The sequence below is a fragment of the Saccopteryx bilineata genome, chromosome 1 (genome assembly GCF_036850765.1).
Source record: "Saccopteryx bilineata isolate mSacBil1 chromosome 1, mSacBil1_pri_phased_curated, whole genome shotgun sequence".
Lineage (NCBI taxonomy): Eukaryota > Metazoa > Chordata > Mammalia > Chiroptera > Emballonuridae > Saccopteryx > Saccopteryx bilineata.
The window spans coordinates 120594635-120614884 of record NC_089490.1 but is presented as its reverse complement, the minus strand read 5'-3'; the positions used below and the strand labels follow the sequence as shown (position 1 = coordinate 120614884).

The 20250-nt window shown below is 35.5% G+C and overlaps 1 protein-coding gene across 2 annotated transcripts in view; it reads right to left on the bottom strand.

Annotated features, from left to right (window-relative positions):
• PDE3A (phosphodiesterase 3A) overlaps positions 1-20250 on the bottom strand; it is a 326308-nt gene that overhangs the window by 96996 nt on the left and 209062 nt on the right. For both annotated transcript variants that reach the window (XM_066264580.1, XM_066264581.1), the window contains exon 2: positions 19558-19608. In XM_066264580.1, the coding sequence (XP_066120677.1) occupies positions 19558-19608 (51 nt within the window). The remainder of the gene's footprint in view (positions 1-19557; positions 19609-20250) is intronic.

The following is a 20250-nucleotide window of genomic DNA, read 5'->3' as shown; positions in this document are numbered from 1 at the left end:
ATTGTTTACTTAATCAGAGCTTTAGTTTCTTCCTCTGCTTTTTTCTTTTTTTTTTTTTAAACAGAGAGAGTCAGATAGTGGGTTAGATAGGGATAGACAGACAGGAACGGAGAAAGATGAGAAGCATCAATCATTAGTTTTTTTCGTTGCGACACCTTAGTTGTTCATTGATTGCTTTCTCATATGTGCCTTGACCGTGGGCCTTCAGCAGAACGAGTAACCCCTTGCTCGAGCCTGCAACCTGGGGTCCAAGCTGGTGAGCTTTGCTCAAACCAGATGAGCCCGCGCTCAAGCTGCCGACCTCAGGGTCTCAAACCTGGGTCCTCTGCATCCCAGTTCGATGCTCTATCCCCTGCGCCATCACCTGGTCAGGCTCTTCCTCTCTTCCTCTGCTTTTAATCATAGCTTTTTTATACCTAAATCTTAAAATAATATCTTAGCCCTAAAGTAGGTAAAATTTACTTAATGTAGGTTCACATTTTTCCTGATGCCAAGAAAAAGAATGGCAATTTAAAAAGTTAAAATTCAATTTTAGTGAGAAAATTTTAGTCTTATTTTGTTTTGTAAAATATAGAATGTAAAATTTCTATTCCTATGGAAAATACCAGAGGAATACTTTGTGGATGATACTATATTCATCCTTATAAATTACTTGAGAAGCAGGCATTCCATATCAGACAATTTATCTTACCTATAAATCAGATGTACCTCAATGAATAATATGTTAAATGACATTTATAGAAACTTGGCAGGAAGGTATTTCCATTTGGGAGCTCAGCAATGCCATTTTGTATATGAAAGAATTCTGTGTGATGATAAGCATAATTCCTCTCTGCTTAAATGTGATTGTGAGATCTCATACTGGCTTTGGAAAAGAAAGACAACAAAATGCTACCAATGGATATAATAAAGACGTGGACTTTTCAGTTGGTTCTTAGTGGCCAAAGGAAGATAAATAGTACATGATCAGATGGGAGAGAAGGGCTTACTCCTTCACACCATGCATACTGCTTGAATAGCAGCATATAGAGATTGGTGGTGGTGGTGGTGGTGGTGGTGAAGGCAGATAATGATGCTGGTGATAAGGATGATGATGGTGATGAGGATGATGATGATTTCAAGCTATCATTTAAGTGGCATATTTACTCTATTCCAGATACTCTGATTAAATGCTTTACAGTGTATTGGATCCTCAGAATGATCCTACACAGTAAATATTATCTCATTTTACAGTTGAGAAAACGATGACTTCCAAAGATTAAATATCTCATTAAAGTGACATGCATATTTAATGGTGGAGTTAGGATCTTTCTTACTTCAAAGATGATTCTCTTAACCACACCAACCTGTCTTTCATCTCAGTGAGTTGTGGAATCCTGCTGGACTATACTCTAAAATTTGCAGTTCCATAAAATTCCAAGGAAACTTAATTATAACCTTCTCCTTTGACAGATGTGCAGCTTTAAGAAGATGAGGAATAGCACATTTTACCTCTGTGAGTTGCTGCTGGTTAAATTGGAGGTTGTAGCATTATTACAGGTCTTTCAAAGTTCATTTCAAAAGGCAATTTCTACTCTATCATAAATAAACTAACCTCCTTAACAGTCCTGCTGCATACATGGTAAAGTGGAAAGGTTAGAGAGCTGCACAGGTTTGAAACAGAACGTCTTCATGCACTGTACATAATAAACCTAATTTATGTAAGGCAGGCTTGGCAGTAGAAAAAGCAGTCATATATTTCTGTTGGCTGGAACCACCATTTTTGGTCAGAAAAGCAATTCCGAAATGTTTATTTCCTGCGCATTTATAAGACTGTTTGAAAGACCCATGATTCAAAGATTGACCTTGCAATTTTAAAATTTCTGAGACTCTAAATTTTTACCCTCCATTACAATACAGGGCTTATGTTACTAATTAAAATTTAGGTTGCACAATTCACTAAATAAAAATGAGTTTATTTTAAATGATGACAATTAGCATAAAAACTAAATTTTTACCTTATCTGATAAAGTATTTTGATGGTTCCATGATCAATCAGATATTAAATATATTTGGTGAGAAGTAATGTAGAATACTACAGTCAAAAGCAGGACTTTAGAGTCAGACAGACATGGGTTTGAACACAATCTTATCTCTTTCTAGCTCTGTGACCTTTGGAAAGTCTGTTGAAGTTTGTCTCTTCATTTGTAAATGTAAAATGTGATCTAGAACTCTAGAATATGAGCTTTCTGAGGGGCAAGATGTGACTGTTTTACACAGCACTGCCCACCACTAGCACTATACCCACACACAGCAGGTACTCAAAACTTTAACTGAATAAATTATTACCGACCTTCCAAAATTGTTTTGTAAATTAGAATAAATTACCTAAATAATATATATACCTACTACAATATCTGGCAAAAATATGTATACATATTCAATGACTCCTAGTTTCTTTTTTTTGTGGATTTACTCATGATAAGTTTTTAATATTTTATTTCAAATTTTTTATCTTTTGTCACAGGAGGCAAAAGAAATTACTGATCAAATAGAAAAAAATTACCATCAAAGAAAAAGTACAGGAAGTTTCCAGTTAAGTATGTATTTCAAGATGAACCAAAACTCGTTTCGGAAGTTTAATATGGTTATAGATGCAGAATCACCATTTTGATTGCTATTGACTGATGAGTGCCAACCAGTACCCTATGAGGGGAAGATAGTAGATACTGACATTTCTGAGTTTTTATTTTATACTTTTTACAAAGATAACTTTTAATGAAAGCATGAAATATAAGCTTGAACTACGGAATTGGAGTTCAGTGGCAACGGTGAAAAGTCTTTTCTGAAACCCTAAAATTACTTATATATCTTAAAAATAAATGACTTGTCTACTGAAATTGCTATTCTTTCAACTGTTATTTATTAGTCTCTGCTATGGTGTCAGGATATTATATATTTTACGTTCTTACATAAATTTTAACATAGAACTCTTTAAATCTCTAGGTATGCAATCAATGCAGAAGGAAAAGAGCAGCAAGGGGAATGCAGAAGGAAGAATATTGTCAGCCTTTAAATAAGTGTAGATTTAGTGCCACATAAATATTATAAAGGTTCATGCATGTCAGTCTTTTACTTTTGGATGAAAAGATTAGGTTTTTATTTGGGAATTTAGTGAAGATTTCTACACAAATAAGATAGCCTGCTTAACATTTTAATATAGTTTTGTTAAGACCTTAAAAGTAATTCTAGAACTTTGGCTGTAAAGTTCTTTAGTCCCAGGTCATATTTTTGTTAAAAATTAACATTAAAGCTTACCTTAAAACATTTAAGAGATAATTTAAACAAGTTTATTATAAACTTGATTTCCATTACTTTCTAGATTTCTTGCTTTTAAAAGTTTTTTAAACTTTCCTTCTCTAATGTAACTTTTGTTGAAAATCCTTTTAGCACAAAATGGTTATTCAGACCTTTTACCAGTAGTAGCTCTATCATTGGGTAAGTATTGTTATCACATATAATCAGTAATAAGATATATATCTAATATATATATATATATTTAAAGTTCAGACGTTGTTTCAACAGTTTTAATATCTTCAAAGTATGCTTTCCAGAATATGTATTGGAATTCTACTTATCCTCAAGTTAAAGCAAGAACACACCATAGCCAAATTGTGAAGGAGGTTAAATGAAAGTTCTTTGTGCTCAGATTTCACACGTTTGTCCCCATTTATGCATTCATTGAATCAATACTTCTTAAACAACTTCTGAGTGACAGTTACTATGGGACAGTCAAAATGGACATAGTTCCTGAATATAAGGAGCCTTAGCCTGACCAGGTGGTGGTGCAGTGGACAGAGCGTCAGACTGGGATGCGGAGGACCCAGGTTCAAGACCCCGAGGTCACCAGCTTGAGCGCGGGCTCATCTGATTTGAGCAAAAAGCTCACCAGCTTGGACCCAAGGTTGCTGGCTCGAGCAAGGGGTTACTCAGTCTGCTGAAGGCCCTTGGTCAAGGCACATATGAGAAAGCAATCAATGAACAACTAAGGTGTTGCAACGAAAAACTAATAATTGATGCTTCTCATCTCTCTCCATTCCTGTCTATTCCTCTCTCTGACTCTCACTGTCTCTGTTAAAAAGAAAAAGAAAAAAAAGAAGCTTTAGTCTTCTGGGAAATTTTGCATGCTATTCTAAGCTTTTTGATAAAAGCAGGGGTCCCCAAACTTTTTACACTGGGGGCCAGTCACTGTCCCTGAGACCATTGGAGGGCCAGACTATAAAAAAAATTATGAACAAATCCTTATGCACACACTTTAAAGTAAAAAAAAAAACAGGAACAAATACAATATTTAAAATAAAGAACAAGTAAATTTAAATCAACAAACTGACCAGTATTTTAATGGGAACTATGCTCCTCTCACTGACCACCAATGAAAGAGGTGCCCCTTCCAGAAGTGTGGCGGGGGCGGATAAATGGCCTCAAGGGGACACATGTGGCCCACGGGCCGTAGTTTGGGGATCCCTGGATAAAAGCATGATGGATTAAACTATGTTGTGGGAGCATAGTTAATGTTTAAATAGAGTATTCAATATCTCAACTGTATTGAAAAGGAAGTTAAGATAAAAAGAGAAAAAGATATGTGCTACAGGCCGAGAATACCCACTTGTAAAAGCACAGAAGAGTGGAATAACATGATGCCCTCCAAGGTATAGAAATTTTATTGCATTTTGGAGAGAGAGGGATGATGTTAGTAGAAAGCTAAAAGTCAGAAAATAACAGGCCTTGTGTCATTTTCCTGAGAATCAATCAGAGTGACACAATTAAGTTTAGGTTTTAGTTCCATTTTGAATTAATTTTAGTACAAGGGGAAAACTGTAGTCGGGTTTCATTCTTTTGCATGTGGCTCTCCAGTTTTCACAGCACCATTTGTTAAAGAGGCTTTCTTTTCTCCATTGTGTGATTGATTAATGTCACCCCGTTAAAATTAATTAAAAAGGGGGAAAAATAAATAAATTTTTAAAAAAGTTTAGGTTTTAGAATAATCATTCTGTTATGAGTATAGATTTAAAGGGTTAAATACCATGCTAAGCAAAATAAGTTAGGCAGAAACAGTCGAGAATCACATGATTTCACTCATGTGGGATATAAAATTGTAAGCAACAAATGAACAAGTAAGACAAACAGAAACTCATAGACACAGACAGCAGGATGGTGGTTACTAGAGGGAAAAGGTGTTAGGGATAGTAGTAATAATTAAAGGGGATCAAATATACAGCTCACAAAAATTAGGGGATATTTTATTGCTTCATATTTCATTTAAAAATATCCTCCAATTTTTATGAGCAGTATATATAGTGATGGAAGGAGATCTGACTTTGGGAGGTGAACACACAATGCAATATAGATGATGTATTATAGAATTATCCACTAGAAACCTATACAATTTTGTGGCCAATGTCATCCCAATAAATTTAATTAAAAATTTAAAAAAATAAAGGGCTAAACAGGGCAATGTATGCAACTGTTCACCTTGTATACTGCACAACTCTAGAGGGCATCCTTCATATGGATTACAATGTGAATGGCTCTCTTTGGAGATGAAAAAAATATTGCCTTGTGTCAGAAATTGGGAGAAGAGACTCCACATCAATCCTCCAGACTTTTTCTTTTTCTTTTTGTATTTTTCTGATACTAGAAACGGGGAGAGACAGTCAGACAGACTCCCGCATGCGCCCGACCGGGATCCACCCGGCACGCCCACCAGGGGGCGATGCTCTGCCCCTCCGGGGCGTCGCTCTGTTGCGACCAGAGCCACTCCAGCGCCTGGGGCAGAGGCCAAGGAGCCATCCCCAGCGCTCGGGCCATCCTTGCTCCAATGGAGCCTCGGCTGTGGGAGGGGAAGAGAGAGACAGAGAGGAAGGAGAGGGGGAGGGGTGGAGAAGCAGATGGGCGCTTCTCCTGTGTGCCCTGGCCAGGAATCGAACCCGGGACCCCTGCACGCCAGGCTGACGCTCTACCACTAAGCCAACTGGCCAGGGCCAAGACTTTTTCTTATCTTTCAACTTTGGTATTCAGTACTTTATTTCTTTGCCCTACTCCCTCATGAAACACTATTCCCAGTATGCTTCATTCTTACTAATAAATGAGCAATATCAATAACAAATGTAAGCTTTCACAATTTATAAGTAAATGAGCAGAGAATAGTAAAAATTTTCATTAACTGATGTCACACAATAAATTTAATAATAACATAAAACCTTCTGTCAACATCACCCCCAAAATTTACTATTTATAAAAGGATTAGTGAGAGTCACTTTACTATAAGGAAACAGAAGGTTAATGAGCTTAAATAGCTTGTCCAAGGTCTAAAAGTGCATAAACAAGGCTTGAGCCATGGTCTGTGTAATGCTGTATGTCTAGATTTGTATCTCCTTCTAAGGATTTAACATTCGATAAAGGAGGCCAGCCAAACACATTTAAAAAAATTGCAAACACTGGCATAATAAAGTGCAAGTATTTACAGCATATTTATATTTATATATATTTAAGCTCTAATTCTAGAATTTCAGGCAAATGTGAAACAAAGGAGAATATTTTAGGCACTGAAATCCATTCACCATTTCCTTTTAGTCAAAGGTGAAGTAATCTGAACATTCTTCAGATCCCTCATGAAATGTCTTAAAGATTTCCTAACATCACCTTAAACCCTTGTCAAGAAGAATCTCTGATAAACTCTTCAGGTTATATAGAATGGATAACACTAATCCATGAGAATAACAGCTTTAAAATTGCTTTTCAAGAGAAAGTGACCATTCTATTCTGGACAGAATACACTCCAGATCTGAGTTTAAAGTTATGTTTTACCTATATTTGGACGTTTCCATCACATAAAGAGCACAATTACAGGACTCCAAGGCACACTCATTTAGGAGATTGAGATTCTAGTATTTTTGACTACTCATCACTCTTCAGAAACAAGATACACACTCTCATGTAGTAGCTCTTTGACTCTAATAAATACTTCACTATATATAATCATTTAAACAACTTTTTTTCTACAGTGACATAGAGAGTCAGAGAGGGATAGATAGGGCAGACAGATAGGAACAAAGAGAGATGAGAAGCATCAATCATCAGTTTTTTGTTGCAGCTCCTTAGTTGTTCATTGATTGCTTTCTCATATGTGCCTTGATTGAGGGCCTTCAGCAGACCGAGTAACCCCTTGCTCGAGCCAGCGAGCTTGGGCTTAAACTGGTGAGCCCACACTCAAGCTGGCGACCTCAGGGTCTCGAACCTGGGTCCTCTGCATCCCAGTCCAACGCTCTATCTACTGTGCCACCGCCAGTTCAGGCCGATTAAACAAATTATTATTCAGGAAAACTATAACCTTATTTTATTATTTTATTTTTAAATAAATTTGAAGCCTTGGCCTATGGCCTATGGCTCAGCTGGAGAGGATCATCCCAACACGCCAAGTTTGGGGGTCTGATCCCCAGTCAGGGCACATACAAGGCACAATGAATGAATGCATAAATAACTGGAAAATCAAATTGATGTTTCTCGCTCTATCTCAAAATATCAATAAGTAAAATTTAAAAAATAAAATTTAAATCAATTCAAATCACCAAACCGGTCTTCCTCATATTTAATTAAAATCTGAATCTAACTACAACTTTGTTATATTCACTTGTCTAAAATAATATCTTATTGGATATTGTATAGAAAAAAACTTCACTACCCTTTTACATCAGAAATTTTCATGATTCAGGAAAGCACATTTTTCCCCCTCCCACATTGTTTCTAAACACGATGATATTCTGTGTGCTTTTCAATATACTTCTTTAAATCTGACATTAAGAATTGAATGCAACACTACAGGTGTGATCTGGCCAGCTGAGATTTCGTTGAGTTAATCCTTCTGCTCTGAGTGCCATAACTACTACTGCTAATAAAGCCGAAAGTTGCACGTGCTGTTACATAAACATATGATATTGGGCTTGCAGTCAACCCAAATCTTTAAGTCTTATATTTTGAGCAAGGGGTCACTTGCTCTGTTGTAGCTCTCTGGTCAAGGCACATATGAGAAAGTAGTCAATGAACAACTAAGGAGCCGCAACAAAGAATTGATGCTTCTCATTTCTTTCCCTTCCTGTGTGTCTGTCCCTATCTGTGCCTCTGTCTCCCTCTCTGTCTCTCTGTCTCTCTGTCTCTCTCTCTCTCTCATACACACACACACAAAACCAAAAAACAAAGTATTTTGTTTCTTAGTTTGTTTAAAAACAAATATGCTGACACTGCCCATACTAAAATTTTATTTAAAAATTAGGTGAAAAATTTTATTTCCTCCTTTCAGTTCTATCTTATTAGTTTACTATTTTAATTAAAGTTCCATGAGAAATTAGAAATTAGTCTATATCCTTATTTCATCATTTACACATTAGCTACATATCCTTTTTTTTTTTTTTTTTTTTTTTTTGTATTTTTCTAAAGCTGGAAACGGGGAGAGACAGTCAGACAGACTCCCGCATGCGCCCGACCGGGATTCACCCGGCACGCCCACCTGGGGGCAATGCTCTGTCCATCCGGGGCGTCGCTCTGTCCCGACCAGAGCCACTCTAGCGCCTTGGGCAGAGGCCAAGGAGCCATCCCCAGCGCCCGGGCCATCTTTTGCTCCAATGGAGCCTCGGCTGCAAGAGGGGAAGAGAGAGACAGAGAGGAAGGAGAGGGGGAGGGGTGGAGAAGCAGATGGGTGCTTCTCTTGTGTGCCCTGGCCGGGAATCAAACCCAGGACTTCCGCACACCAGGTCGACGCTCTACCACTGAGCCAACCAACCAGGGCCTACATATCCTATTTTTTAAGTGTACATTATTTTGTCTACATTAGTCATTGATAAAATGTTAAATAGGGTGGTGCAATAATGGGTTTTAGTTTTTTACTCTAATCTGCAAAACATTCTACTATGTACGCAAATATGAGAACCCTTTATGGTTATAAAAAGAAAAAATGAATACACTAACTGTAAAGCTAACTGTCACATAAATAATTAAACTTTAAAAATAAAAACATTGAACATCTTTGTCATTTAAGCTTTAAAATAACCATTAAATATATAAATGTATAGAAAATAAGACTTTTAAGACATTGGACCAATAAATAATAATATCAGTTTCTACTTCTAGTTTCCTTACATGAAATTGATTTTAAGAAGATGGTCTGGTGACCACTGCAGGGACAGTTTTCTAAAACATTATTTCAAAAAATTTTAATTCTGGCCTGACCTGTGGTGATGCAGTGGATAAAGTGTCGACCTGGAAATGCTGAGTTTGCTGGTTCGAAACCCTGGGCTTGTCTGGTCAAGGCACATATGAGAGTTGATGCTTCCAGCTCCTCCCCCTTCTCTCTCTCTCTGTTTCTCTCTCCTCTCTCTCCCTTTCTGTCTCTCTATCTCTCCTCTCTAAAAATGAATAAATAAAATTTAAAAAAATTTTAATTCTAGTTAACAAAGTTAATCCTTTTGGAATAGTATATTTACTGTTAACAAAATTTCTTGATTTTTTAACATCTTGATATTAAGAATTTTTATTTTTACTATAGTGCATGTTTATGACTACATTCATGTATGTATGTTGACCCATTTCTAGATATATACGTGTTAATATATTAGCCATATCCAGCTTGTTTCAAATGGTATTAAAGTAGATATTACTAGCTCTGGCCGGTTGGCTCAGTGGTAGAGCATCAGCCTGGCATGCAGAAGTCCCGGGTTCGATTCCCGGCCAGGGCACACAGGAGAAGCGCCCATCTGCTTCTCCACCCCTCACCCCCTCCCTCCTCTCTGTCTCTCTCTTCCCCTCCCACAGCCAAGGCTCCATTGGAGCAAAGATGGCCTGGGCGCTGGGGATGGCTCCTTGGCCTCTGCTCCAGGCGCTGGAGTGGCTCTGGTCGCAACAGAGCAACGCCCCGGAGGGGCAGAGCGTTGTCCCCTGGTGGGCGTGCCGGGTGGATCCCGGTCGGGCGCATGCGGGAGTCTGTCTGACTGTCTCTCCCCGTTTCTAGCTTCAGAAAAATACAAAAAAAAAAAAAACGTAGATCTTACTTGAATACGTATTTATTAATGTGCTCTGCTTTAAATAATGTATCTTGCTTGGTTCCTTGAAAAACTAACCTTTTCCGTATCCCTTTCCATGTTCTCCAGTTCTTCTCCATACTCTCCATACTAATGTTTTCATACTCTGTAACTTCCCATATCGTCAAATACCATGAAATAAATCTAGCTAAACACATATCTGATAATGAGAAAAGTGTATACATTGTAAGAAAAAGGTCTAATAAGAATATTTCTAAGCAGTCATCTATCAATTAATAAAAACCTGAATCAAATACAGTGTAATGTTAATATTTATTAAATCTGAGTGGTGGGTATGTAGTTTTTGTATACTGTTCACTGTACTTGTTGCATGTTTGAAATACTTTACAATACAAAAAGAGAGTCAAGGTTTTTAACTTTTGATACTTAATGCAACATAACATCTTCGATGTCCTAGCTATGTACATAATTTGAGTAGGAAAATAGTTAACTTTCCAAATTGCACCTACCAATCAAAATATTCATGACCAATAGTGCCTACAATGATAAAAATAAATTTTTCTTTAAACATTTGGAAGTCAGATACATTACTTATATTCCTATTATTCCTTGTTAGTACATGGTAGAAATTTACTCCAGATAAGAATAGTTAATGTTTTAAAGTAACTAATAATGTGCAGAAAGCCCTTATAATAGAGCTTAATAATAAGTGTGAGCTATTGTTTTACTGAAAGTAAATCTGAATGCTTTTCCTTTATTGCGATAAGAATTTGTCAAGAGAAAAGAACTTCCATAATGAAATGACAGATTTCCTGCATTCATGTGCTGGCACAGAACAAAATAAATTCTGATGGGAGTTTATATAATGTAATCTTAGTGATGCACTAAAACATATAATGTTAAAAGAGCTATTAATACTATTTCTTATATCAATCCAAATTAGTAGCTATTTGAATTATAAGAAAAAGAAAAGATGCTTTTTAAGGAAATTTCAGTTTGGTATTATCTTGTGAAGTTAAAATAATGTATTTTCCTCTCCTTTCTTTTTCCATAAACAAAAGCCACAGTGCCAAGACCCAAACATAAGAAATGGTAAAATTATATATTTTCCTTCTTTTTGAACAGAAATAGCAATGCCAAGTTCAGTTTGTTCCATTGGTTTTAAGCCAAATAAATGGCAAAAAATAGTGAAAAGCCTAGTCTCATCATGTGTCCTAAGTTTCTATTAAAGGCTTTATATAAATTTCAGATCCCTGTGCTTCGTGGGACACAACACTCCTGTCATGAGAGCAAAGGGAATGGGGAGAGAGAGGGATGAGCCACACTAGCCTGCGAATGACAGGGGCACATGTTCCTATAAAGAAAACTATGTTTAAATATTATCTTCTTAATTCATACCAACATGAATAGTTTTCCTCATACTCAAATATCAGTTCATAGTTCACCCAACAACAGGGCATCATGGATATCAAAAAAAGAAGACCTCAATTTACCTGTATACTTTAAAATAGAATACTCAAAGGAAGAGAAATAGCATAAACAAAATAAAAGAGTTCTGGCCTTATTATTTATACTTTATAAATAATTTCACTAAATCTTAGGGGATTTCTCTATTTCTGTATTGATTAACCAAAACTTCTTTAAGATACACTGGTTCAGCAAAACTTACTTGAACAAATTAAACTTTCAATTTATAAAATCTAACATGTTTTCTTTTCTTTTAGACAATTTATTAAAAATCTAACATGTGTTGGATTGCCACCATCAGCATAAAAAACACTGATTGCTGGGATTATACTATTTGGCAAAAGTTATCTGAAGTCATGCTGTACTTCTACATCCAGAAGAAAACAAAAATATTTTAGGATTAGCTATCACAAACTTATTTGGTGCATTGGAATATTTCTCAAAACCCTAAACACCAAAAACAACGACAACAATAACATGCATCATACAGTCACATTTTTGAAGTATCAAAAAAAAATTGTCAACAAGTTATGACAGAGAATCACCATAATCATGACTAGAGGTAATGAGCAATAAAACTGGGTTTAAGACATATCACCCCCCCACCCCAATCATGATGCCCAGATTCACAACGCTTTTATATTTTTTCTAAACTTCACAACATGGTTACAATGGTCATATCCTTATCTTGCTTCATAAAATAATCTTTTCTTTATTTACTAGTACTTTTTCCTTTAGGTCTCTTCTGCATTATCTTTAATAGATAACGTCTTTTCATTCCTCTGCTCCCAATTCTTTGGGAACTAGAGCTTTTACATCTATTTGCACATCCTTATCTTTTTGACTGATCACTGTTGGTTTACTTTTGAAATTTCTGCTCTGTGTTTGTCTCACCCACAATCTCCTTCTATGATCAGTTTTTTTCCTCCAAAACTATTTAAATTGATCGTTTAAGTGTGTATCACTGGCACTGTGGAAACAACTTTCTGTAGACTTGGAATAAAAATGATTTGAAAACAAAAGGACATGGTTACAAAATTCTAAAATGGAAACAGTTGCAGAGATCCAAGTATAAATTGTCACCCAGAAGCATGTAACCAGAGGGCCACAGAATTCAGTAAGTAAACCATTTTGATTCAAGTTTGATAACTTGCAGATTTTCATTAAGAAAAAGCTTTGGCTTGAAACACTCAGTTTTTCAGAAATTGGTCACTGCATAACGCATCACCACAAAAACAAAAGCAAAACAAAACAAAAACAAAAAACCCTCTATGATTGGGGAAAATCAAACCTGACAAGACGCTTCATCTTTGTGACTTGTGAGATATTTGTGTTCACTAATATCTCTAATGCTGTTGCAGGGTTTTGCTTTGTAAATATTAACGCCAGTTATTGTATTTACTAATTTTTCTGCAATGGCTACATTAAATGTCCCTACACAAATAGGGACATTTAATGCTGAAAGTGGAACTGTCAAGCAATCTTCATTCTCCAAAGTAAAACTTTTGAAAAAATCAGTAGCTTTGATGACCACATAGAATCAAGTAGCAAATGCTATTAAATAACCCGTTAGTCTGTCCCCTAGAATAAAAGTAAAGAAAAAGTCTTATACCTTAAGTAAGATTGTTATATATTAGAAACACTGTATATATTTCGACTAAGAAATATATTACTAAGAAATTAAATAAATATATTCACTATCTCCAGATTTCTGAGTCGTACCGAACGATATCAAAAACCTTCATTTTGGTACTTTTCCGTTAGTATACCAAAAGAGATGTCCATATTTACCTTGAAACATCAACCATTTTCTATTTCCATTGCCTTAATTCACCCCTTCTGGTTAACTGGCCCCCTAACTGTCATGTGATTTTGGTCACGTCATCTGCACTTCACCTACCACTCTATCTGATAGACTGTTTTAGTTTTATATCCTAGTCTGAGATTCTGTCTCCTATAAAAATTTAATGATATTTAGCACAATCTTTTTTAATGTTTTATCTAGAAGTAGAATAAAAATGTAAGAATCGACTTCCATTTTCTCAAGTATGATTTTATAATTAACGAGAACAAGATCTTACTCTATGCCAGAGACTGCATAAAATCACCCAGCATGCAACAAAAATTATTTCTTTTTGTCACGTATTGAAATTCTAAGATAAAATAAATAGTTCTCAAGTTAGCATGTCTTTCTTCTATTACTCTAACAAGTAGAAAGCAAAACTTTAGAGCTGCAGAATTAGTTTCCAGAATGTTTATATTTACTTCCTAGGAACTTAATGCAGAATACCTTAAATGTAAAATACTTACATTAATTATTTATGTTTTTTAATGTTTATTTCAAAATATATTAAAAAGAATACAATAAAAGTTGAAAATGCAAAAATGTGAATTAAAGTATTAGAATTATTGTTTTTATTACTTTCAGAGTATGTTTTTGTGTACTTAGTAAATCTACTATTGCTTAAGCTATTTACAGCTCCTGCAGATAATCATCTACAAGGCTTATGTCATTTATTTGTTTTGTTTCATATAATGTACCAGAATGTTCTGATTTGGCAAAAGCAAGCATAAGGCAGTACATGTGTCACATGAATCATGTCCACAGTTCCAAGATAAGGTCATTATACGCAGTAAACAGCATGCTTACTAATCTATAAGCAAGGGTGTGCATAAAAGCACTCTGCTTGTGGAAGAAGCAACTATGGCACCCAGCTTGATCTGCATGAATTATTCTTTGGTAAGACATTGGGCATTTGGGCAATGTAATAATGGACTACCAATATGCTCACCTTAAATCCTTAGAATAAATTCCTGGGAAATCTGGATGGTTATATTTCTAAATGTATTAAGTGGAGTTAACTTTAATAAATTTACATAGTATTATTGTAGGTAAGTCTGAAAGGCATTTAAATTACTCTTCATATTCTCTTATCAGAAATAAATTATTTAACCCAGAAAAGAATTGATCTGTCACCATATCCCACTAAGACCCTCAGCTAAGTTATAAGTAAATTATTGGCTCCTTGGAATCCCCTGTAGCACTTTTTAGCTTTTCAGACAAGAGCGATTTTCTACTGCCTCTCTCAACTTCCCACTGGAAAACTTTTCCTCAAGAATTTAAAAGAAAAAAAAAAAACCCAACTAATTGCTTTCTGAGAATTTCATCCTCTGACTTCTTTTGATATTACTGGGAATGCCGCCAGACAAAGGAGTTCTGTGTGACGCTGGGAGGTTATTTATCCTCTAGCATCTTCCCTAATTTGGATGATCTACAACTTGAGAGGACAAACTTTAAAAAAAGAAAGAAGAAAAATCAGCCTGAAAGATGTGAGTGAGCTGACAAATTATGTCACAAAATTATTGAGCATAGAATAAATAAATCAATTTGAATTAAACTCTTGCTGGGTCTAAGGAGTCATGGGCAATTAAATGTTAGACTTTACTTGAAGCAAGATATTTTTCTAAACCATAAATACTTGTGTGAAAGGTATACTTTCTTATCTTCTGTGATAATGCACGTATGATATAATTAGGAGGATTAGGTCAAATTTGAGAAAATCTCTTATTGAGTAAGCATGTAGGGAGAAAGCCAGGAGAAGCTTATTTTATCCTGGTAAGGATTAATGCCCTCACTACTAGCTTATTTTTTTCTTTATCCTCTAAACTAAAGGTTGACATTAGATAAAGCTATATATATTCTTGGAAGACCTAAGTTGTTTAGTTCATTTTTGACTCCTCAAAGGCTCAAAAAATGTCTGACATATACTGATGTCAGGCATTTTGAATGAAAGGTAAAATAGGTTAAAATTAGTTTTGCAGTTCACCCCCTCACATATGCAACAGCTCCCTGCTTTCTACTAGGTATTTCTCGATGATCAGATATCAAGCCAGTATGTATTTTCAGATATCTGAAACAACATTTACTTCATGTATTCTCTACTATTTTCAAGATTTTCCACTCCTTTATCCCTAACTTCATGCGCCAGTTTTCTACCAAGAAAATGGCAGTCATTCAGCTCACAGTATTTCTTTCATTTTGTAATATCTGTGCCTATTTTCCCTTGTTCTTGAATAAATATCTCTATTATCTTTCCAAAGGTCCTTCATTTGTGCTTTCTGGTGGATCTAGCCAACAGATCATTTGAGTACATGGTCAATTTTTCTGAACAAGGGTGAACGGTAGAGTTTTTGGGCAGGGACTGGTAGAGCGTGAGAAAAACCCATGAAGAGGTGCCAAAGGGCCACTTTGGAAGAGAGTGCATTCCTTTCCTGGAAACACACTATTTTCTAGTACTTAAGTGGGTCACTATTAAGAATTCAATGTGTTTGTCCTGGCTGGTTGGCTCAGTGGTACAGCGTCACACTGGCATGTAGATGTCCTGGGTCAATTCCTGGTCAGGGCACACAGAAAAAGTGACCATCTGCTTCTCCATCCTACTTCTCTCCTTTCTCTGTCTCTCTCTGTCTCTCTCTGTCTCTCTTCCCCTCCCACAGCCATGGCTCAGTTGGTTCAAGGGCATTGCCCAGGCACTGAGGATTGCTCCATGGAGCCTCCGCCTCAGGCACTAAAATAGCTCGGTTACAAGAATGGCCCCAGATGGGCAGAGCATTGGCCTCAGACATGAGTTGCTGGATGGATCCCCGTCAGGGCACATGTGGGAGTCTGTCTCTCTATTTCCCCTCCTCTCACTTGGAAAAGAAGAAAAAAAAGGAAAGAAAAGAAAAGAGAAGAAAGGAAAAGAAAAGATATCAGTGTTTTCTTTTCTATACTCATTCTTAGTAAGTATTAAGACATGCACCTCAGCATAAAAGAGACATTACACTCACTTCTGCTGCCACCATTTTCTTAATCACACATTTCTTTTTAAAACAGTACTCCCCCAAGAGATCTTTCTACTATCTTACACTATTCTCTTCTTACTTTTTATATTCTGCTTTCCAGCACTTCTTGATCAAAACTGCAATCTCAAAGTTTACTAATGTCCTGCTAATCACTAAACCCAAAGTCACTTTTCATGTTTTTTCTTTACTTGAACTTGATGCCACACTACTTCTGATTCTGTATCATTTCTCCTTCACTTGCTCTCTCGTGAGACCACCTGCATGCTCTAACTTTCTCCCCAGGTCTTACTCAAGAAGCAGCCTTTCTTCTGTTTTTTTTTTTAAGTGTTATTCTTTCAGGATATCTATATACCAGTGTAGTTCAATTACCACATGTATGATTAGCATTTGCAAACTCCTATCTTCTGCGCTAATCTGGCTTCAGAGTACCAAGACAGAACCTCAGGTATTTGTCGAAAATTCTCTTTGGGATTGTTACCTGCACCTCTCACTTAATGCACTATCTTCCCTGCAAACTGGTCTGTGTTAATAACCCTAATCCTTCAAGCACTGGGTTTCAAATTCTTCTCTCCTTACTTCCTCCTATATCTTATCAATAATGTATGAACATTCCCCAGGTCATTCCTTGACAGTAGTTTCCCCAACAGTCTCTAGTCAGTAAGTGTTTATAAAGCAGTTTTAAAAAAAATTCACAAGTGTCCGAATTGTCCCACATGCTGTTAGTTCATACTTTCACTGAAGCTTTTCCATCCATCTTTCCCTCTTTTTGCAGTCGCGAAGCCTAACCCATCCTTGAAGGCTCACTTCCAATACCATCAACTCTGAAAATATTTCCCAGTTCTACTAGACATTAATATCCACCTAAACCCCTATCATACCTCATTTATATAGTTCATATTACTTCTACCAGCTTGAGTTGTATGCAAATTATATGCAAGGTGGGGCAAAAGTAGGTTTACAGTTGTTCATATAAAAATAATACAATACTTAATAGATAATACAAGAATAAACTGTGTTTTGCATACTCACAACTGTAGACCTAATTTTGCCCTACCCTGTATTTAAATATTTTTCTATTTTCGACCATAACTTGTGAGCACTTGGAAAACAGTAATCTTGTCATTCAGTTTTTCTTCAAAGTTAGACCTACACATAGTCAATACTTAAAATCTCACTTCACTGAAACCAAACTGAGATGGAATTTGTCTGTGGTCAAGTTTAGTCTGTCCGAAATTCCTTTTGAATGGCTGAAAGACTTTAGACATACGGTCCAAGGAAATAATAGCAAGATAAAAAAGAATCAATGATCTAAAGTACATATACAATGTCTTTTTTTTTCCCAATGGGAATTAAAATTAGAGAAGTTATTACTTAATATTTAACTTATTTATCTGAAATCTCCACCTCTAAGTTTTTTGTTGTAGTTATAGTTTTTATTTTTTGGAGTGTGTTTTGCTTTATACCTCGATAATTTTTTTCTGAGTTAATTCAAAGTAAGAAGAAAGTGTACTACACTGGGAAAACTTACTTAGCTAGTTGAGAGGTCTAAGAAAGACCTTGATGCTGATAATGGTAGTTCATGCAAAAATGTTCAATGCTTTTGCTGTTTAGAACCACTTCAACCATTCAAATAAAAGCAAATGTTATTTATGAACACATATTGTGTATACATGTACAACTCTAAAGTTTTACAGCTATGTGACATATGTTGGATTTTTAAAATTTTTATTGGAATTTTTAGGTTTTAAAGTTAACATAAATGTACTTTTATAACAATTTTTTCAATATTATATTGACAGAGTTACCAGTCAAACCTGAAGATAAATTTTATTCAAATAAGTCATAATAGGAGTAAATATTACATATTTTAAACAATAATTTTTTAAATATGATACTGCATTGCTTTGAAGGGACATGGCCTCAACCAGTTACTTTGCATGTTTTAAATATCAAAATGTCTTTGGTGGCAATAATCGGAAACCATGGAATCTCTTACTTGTGCTCATCTTTACTTTCCATTGTTTACAATCACAAAGCATTTGACATACATTAATTTTATCATGTCATTAATGACTTTGGAGCAAGGTAGGAAAAGCAAGGCATAAATTCTTCTGAGCAAGCCTAATTTAATTGTACTGGCTTATATTATTTACTAAATCAAATTAATAATGGATAACAATAAAACCACAGCTATGAAAATATCAACTAGAAAAAACTGACTGGCTTGGTTTTATTTTCTTAGTGACCTAAATTAAACAGTTAGCCATGCAAACTTAATGACAGCACAGCTCTGTAAAACACTTGGGAGAACTTCACATTCCAGAATGAACCTGCAAATACAGTATTGCACATTCAAATCTTGTTTAACCATATTTTTTAGTGGCAAGTGCAAAATGTGAGCAGCAGAGGTAAAAATGTCCCACCTACTTAATTTTCATTTGGCATGTTTATAGTCAGGAAAACACAGCCTGCTATGAGATAAATCATTTTTATATTTCTTCACAAAATATCCTAGGAGAAGAGATAATTTTCTTAGGGGAAAACTCAGCTTTTATTGTCAGGCAAAGTAATTATGGAAGCAAAACAAATCCACATTGTCTAATTAGGTCATTAAAAAGCAAAAATGCGTCATGGAAGCTTTTCTCCTTGCCTAAGACATAAAGTAAGACAATGAAAACAGTCTGGTAATATAGAAAGGTTTAGACTGTGTTTCTTTTCAAAATAATAGGTCCTTTCATCTTTCTATTTCCCTAAGACGAAGAGAGTTAATTTAGAGACAAAATATGTAATTAGTTCAGGGTTTAGTCTGATTATATTTCAAAATATTTAACCAAAAACAGGAATATAGAGAAAAGAAGAAAATACATAGGAAAATTATCAAAGGAAGTGAGTAAAATCAAGAGAGTTAGTTGCTCATCAAAATGTGTTCGGCAGAGACACAATGAATATAAAATCTGCATTCATAAGAACAGCCAATCCAGGATGCCATAAAGCTCTTAGGAGCAATAGCCTGTCCTCTGCCTTCGAGATTTGAAACCAGACTTTAATTATAGCAAACTTAAGTAAAAACAAATGGCAGGATTATTTTGCCTTTTCCTCTCTATATTTCTTATTATTTCTTGAGTTTCAGAAATTCATGGCTCAAAATGCAAAAAAGGACAGCATAAAAACAAACCTGTGATCCTCTTGGCCCCCGTTTGTGGTCCCATTCTGAATGTCCCATGAGCTGGAAGATAATATAATAATTACAGTAAGTTAAATGATACTTATTTTACATAGCAAATATCTCACTCTTTCTTTTAAAGATTAATTAGGCTGTTGAAATGCACGTTTTACTAGTAATGTATTAAATAGCCATCATGAATAAATGAACATACATGAAGTAATAAACTTCTGGTTTAATAGCTAATATTTCAATTGCTAGCAGTTTGAAGATTCTTTTTTTAAGAGATGATTTTTGGAACTGGTAATTGGGTGAAATTGCTCCTCCCATCCCTTCTGTACTGAGCTTCTGTACTACCCTTACTTTATGTGAGTTTGTTATTTGAACCCATTCCATTTTTTTAAATAAATTTTTATTAATGTTAATGGGGTGACATCAATAAATAGGGTATATATATTCAAAGAAAACATGTCCATGTTATCTTGTCATTCAATTATGTTGCATACCCATCGCCCAGAGTCAGATTGTCCTCCATCACCCTCTATCTAGTTTTCTTTGTGCCCTTCCCCTCCCCCTTCCCCTCTCCCTCCTTCCCTCCCGCACTCTCCCTCCCCACACCTCCCGGTAACCACCACACTCTTGTCCATGTCTCTGAGTCTTGTTTTTATGTCCCACCAATGTGGGACATAAAAGATATTTTAATAT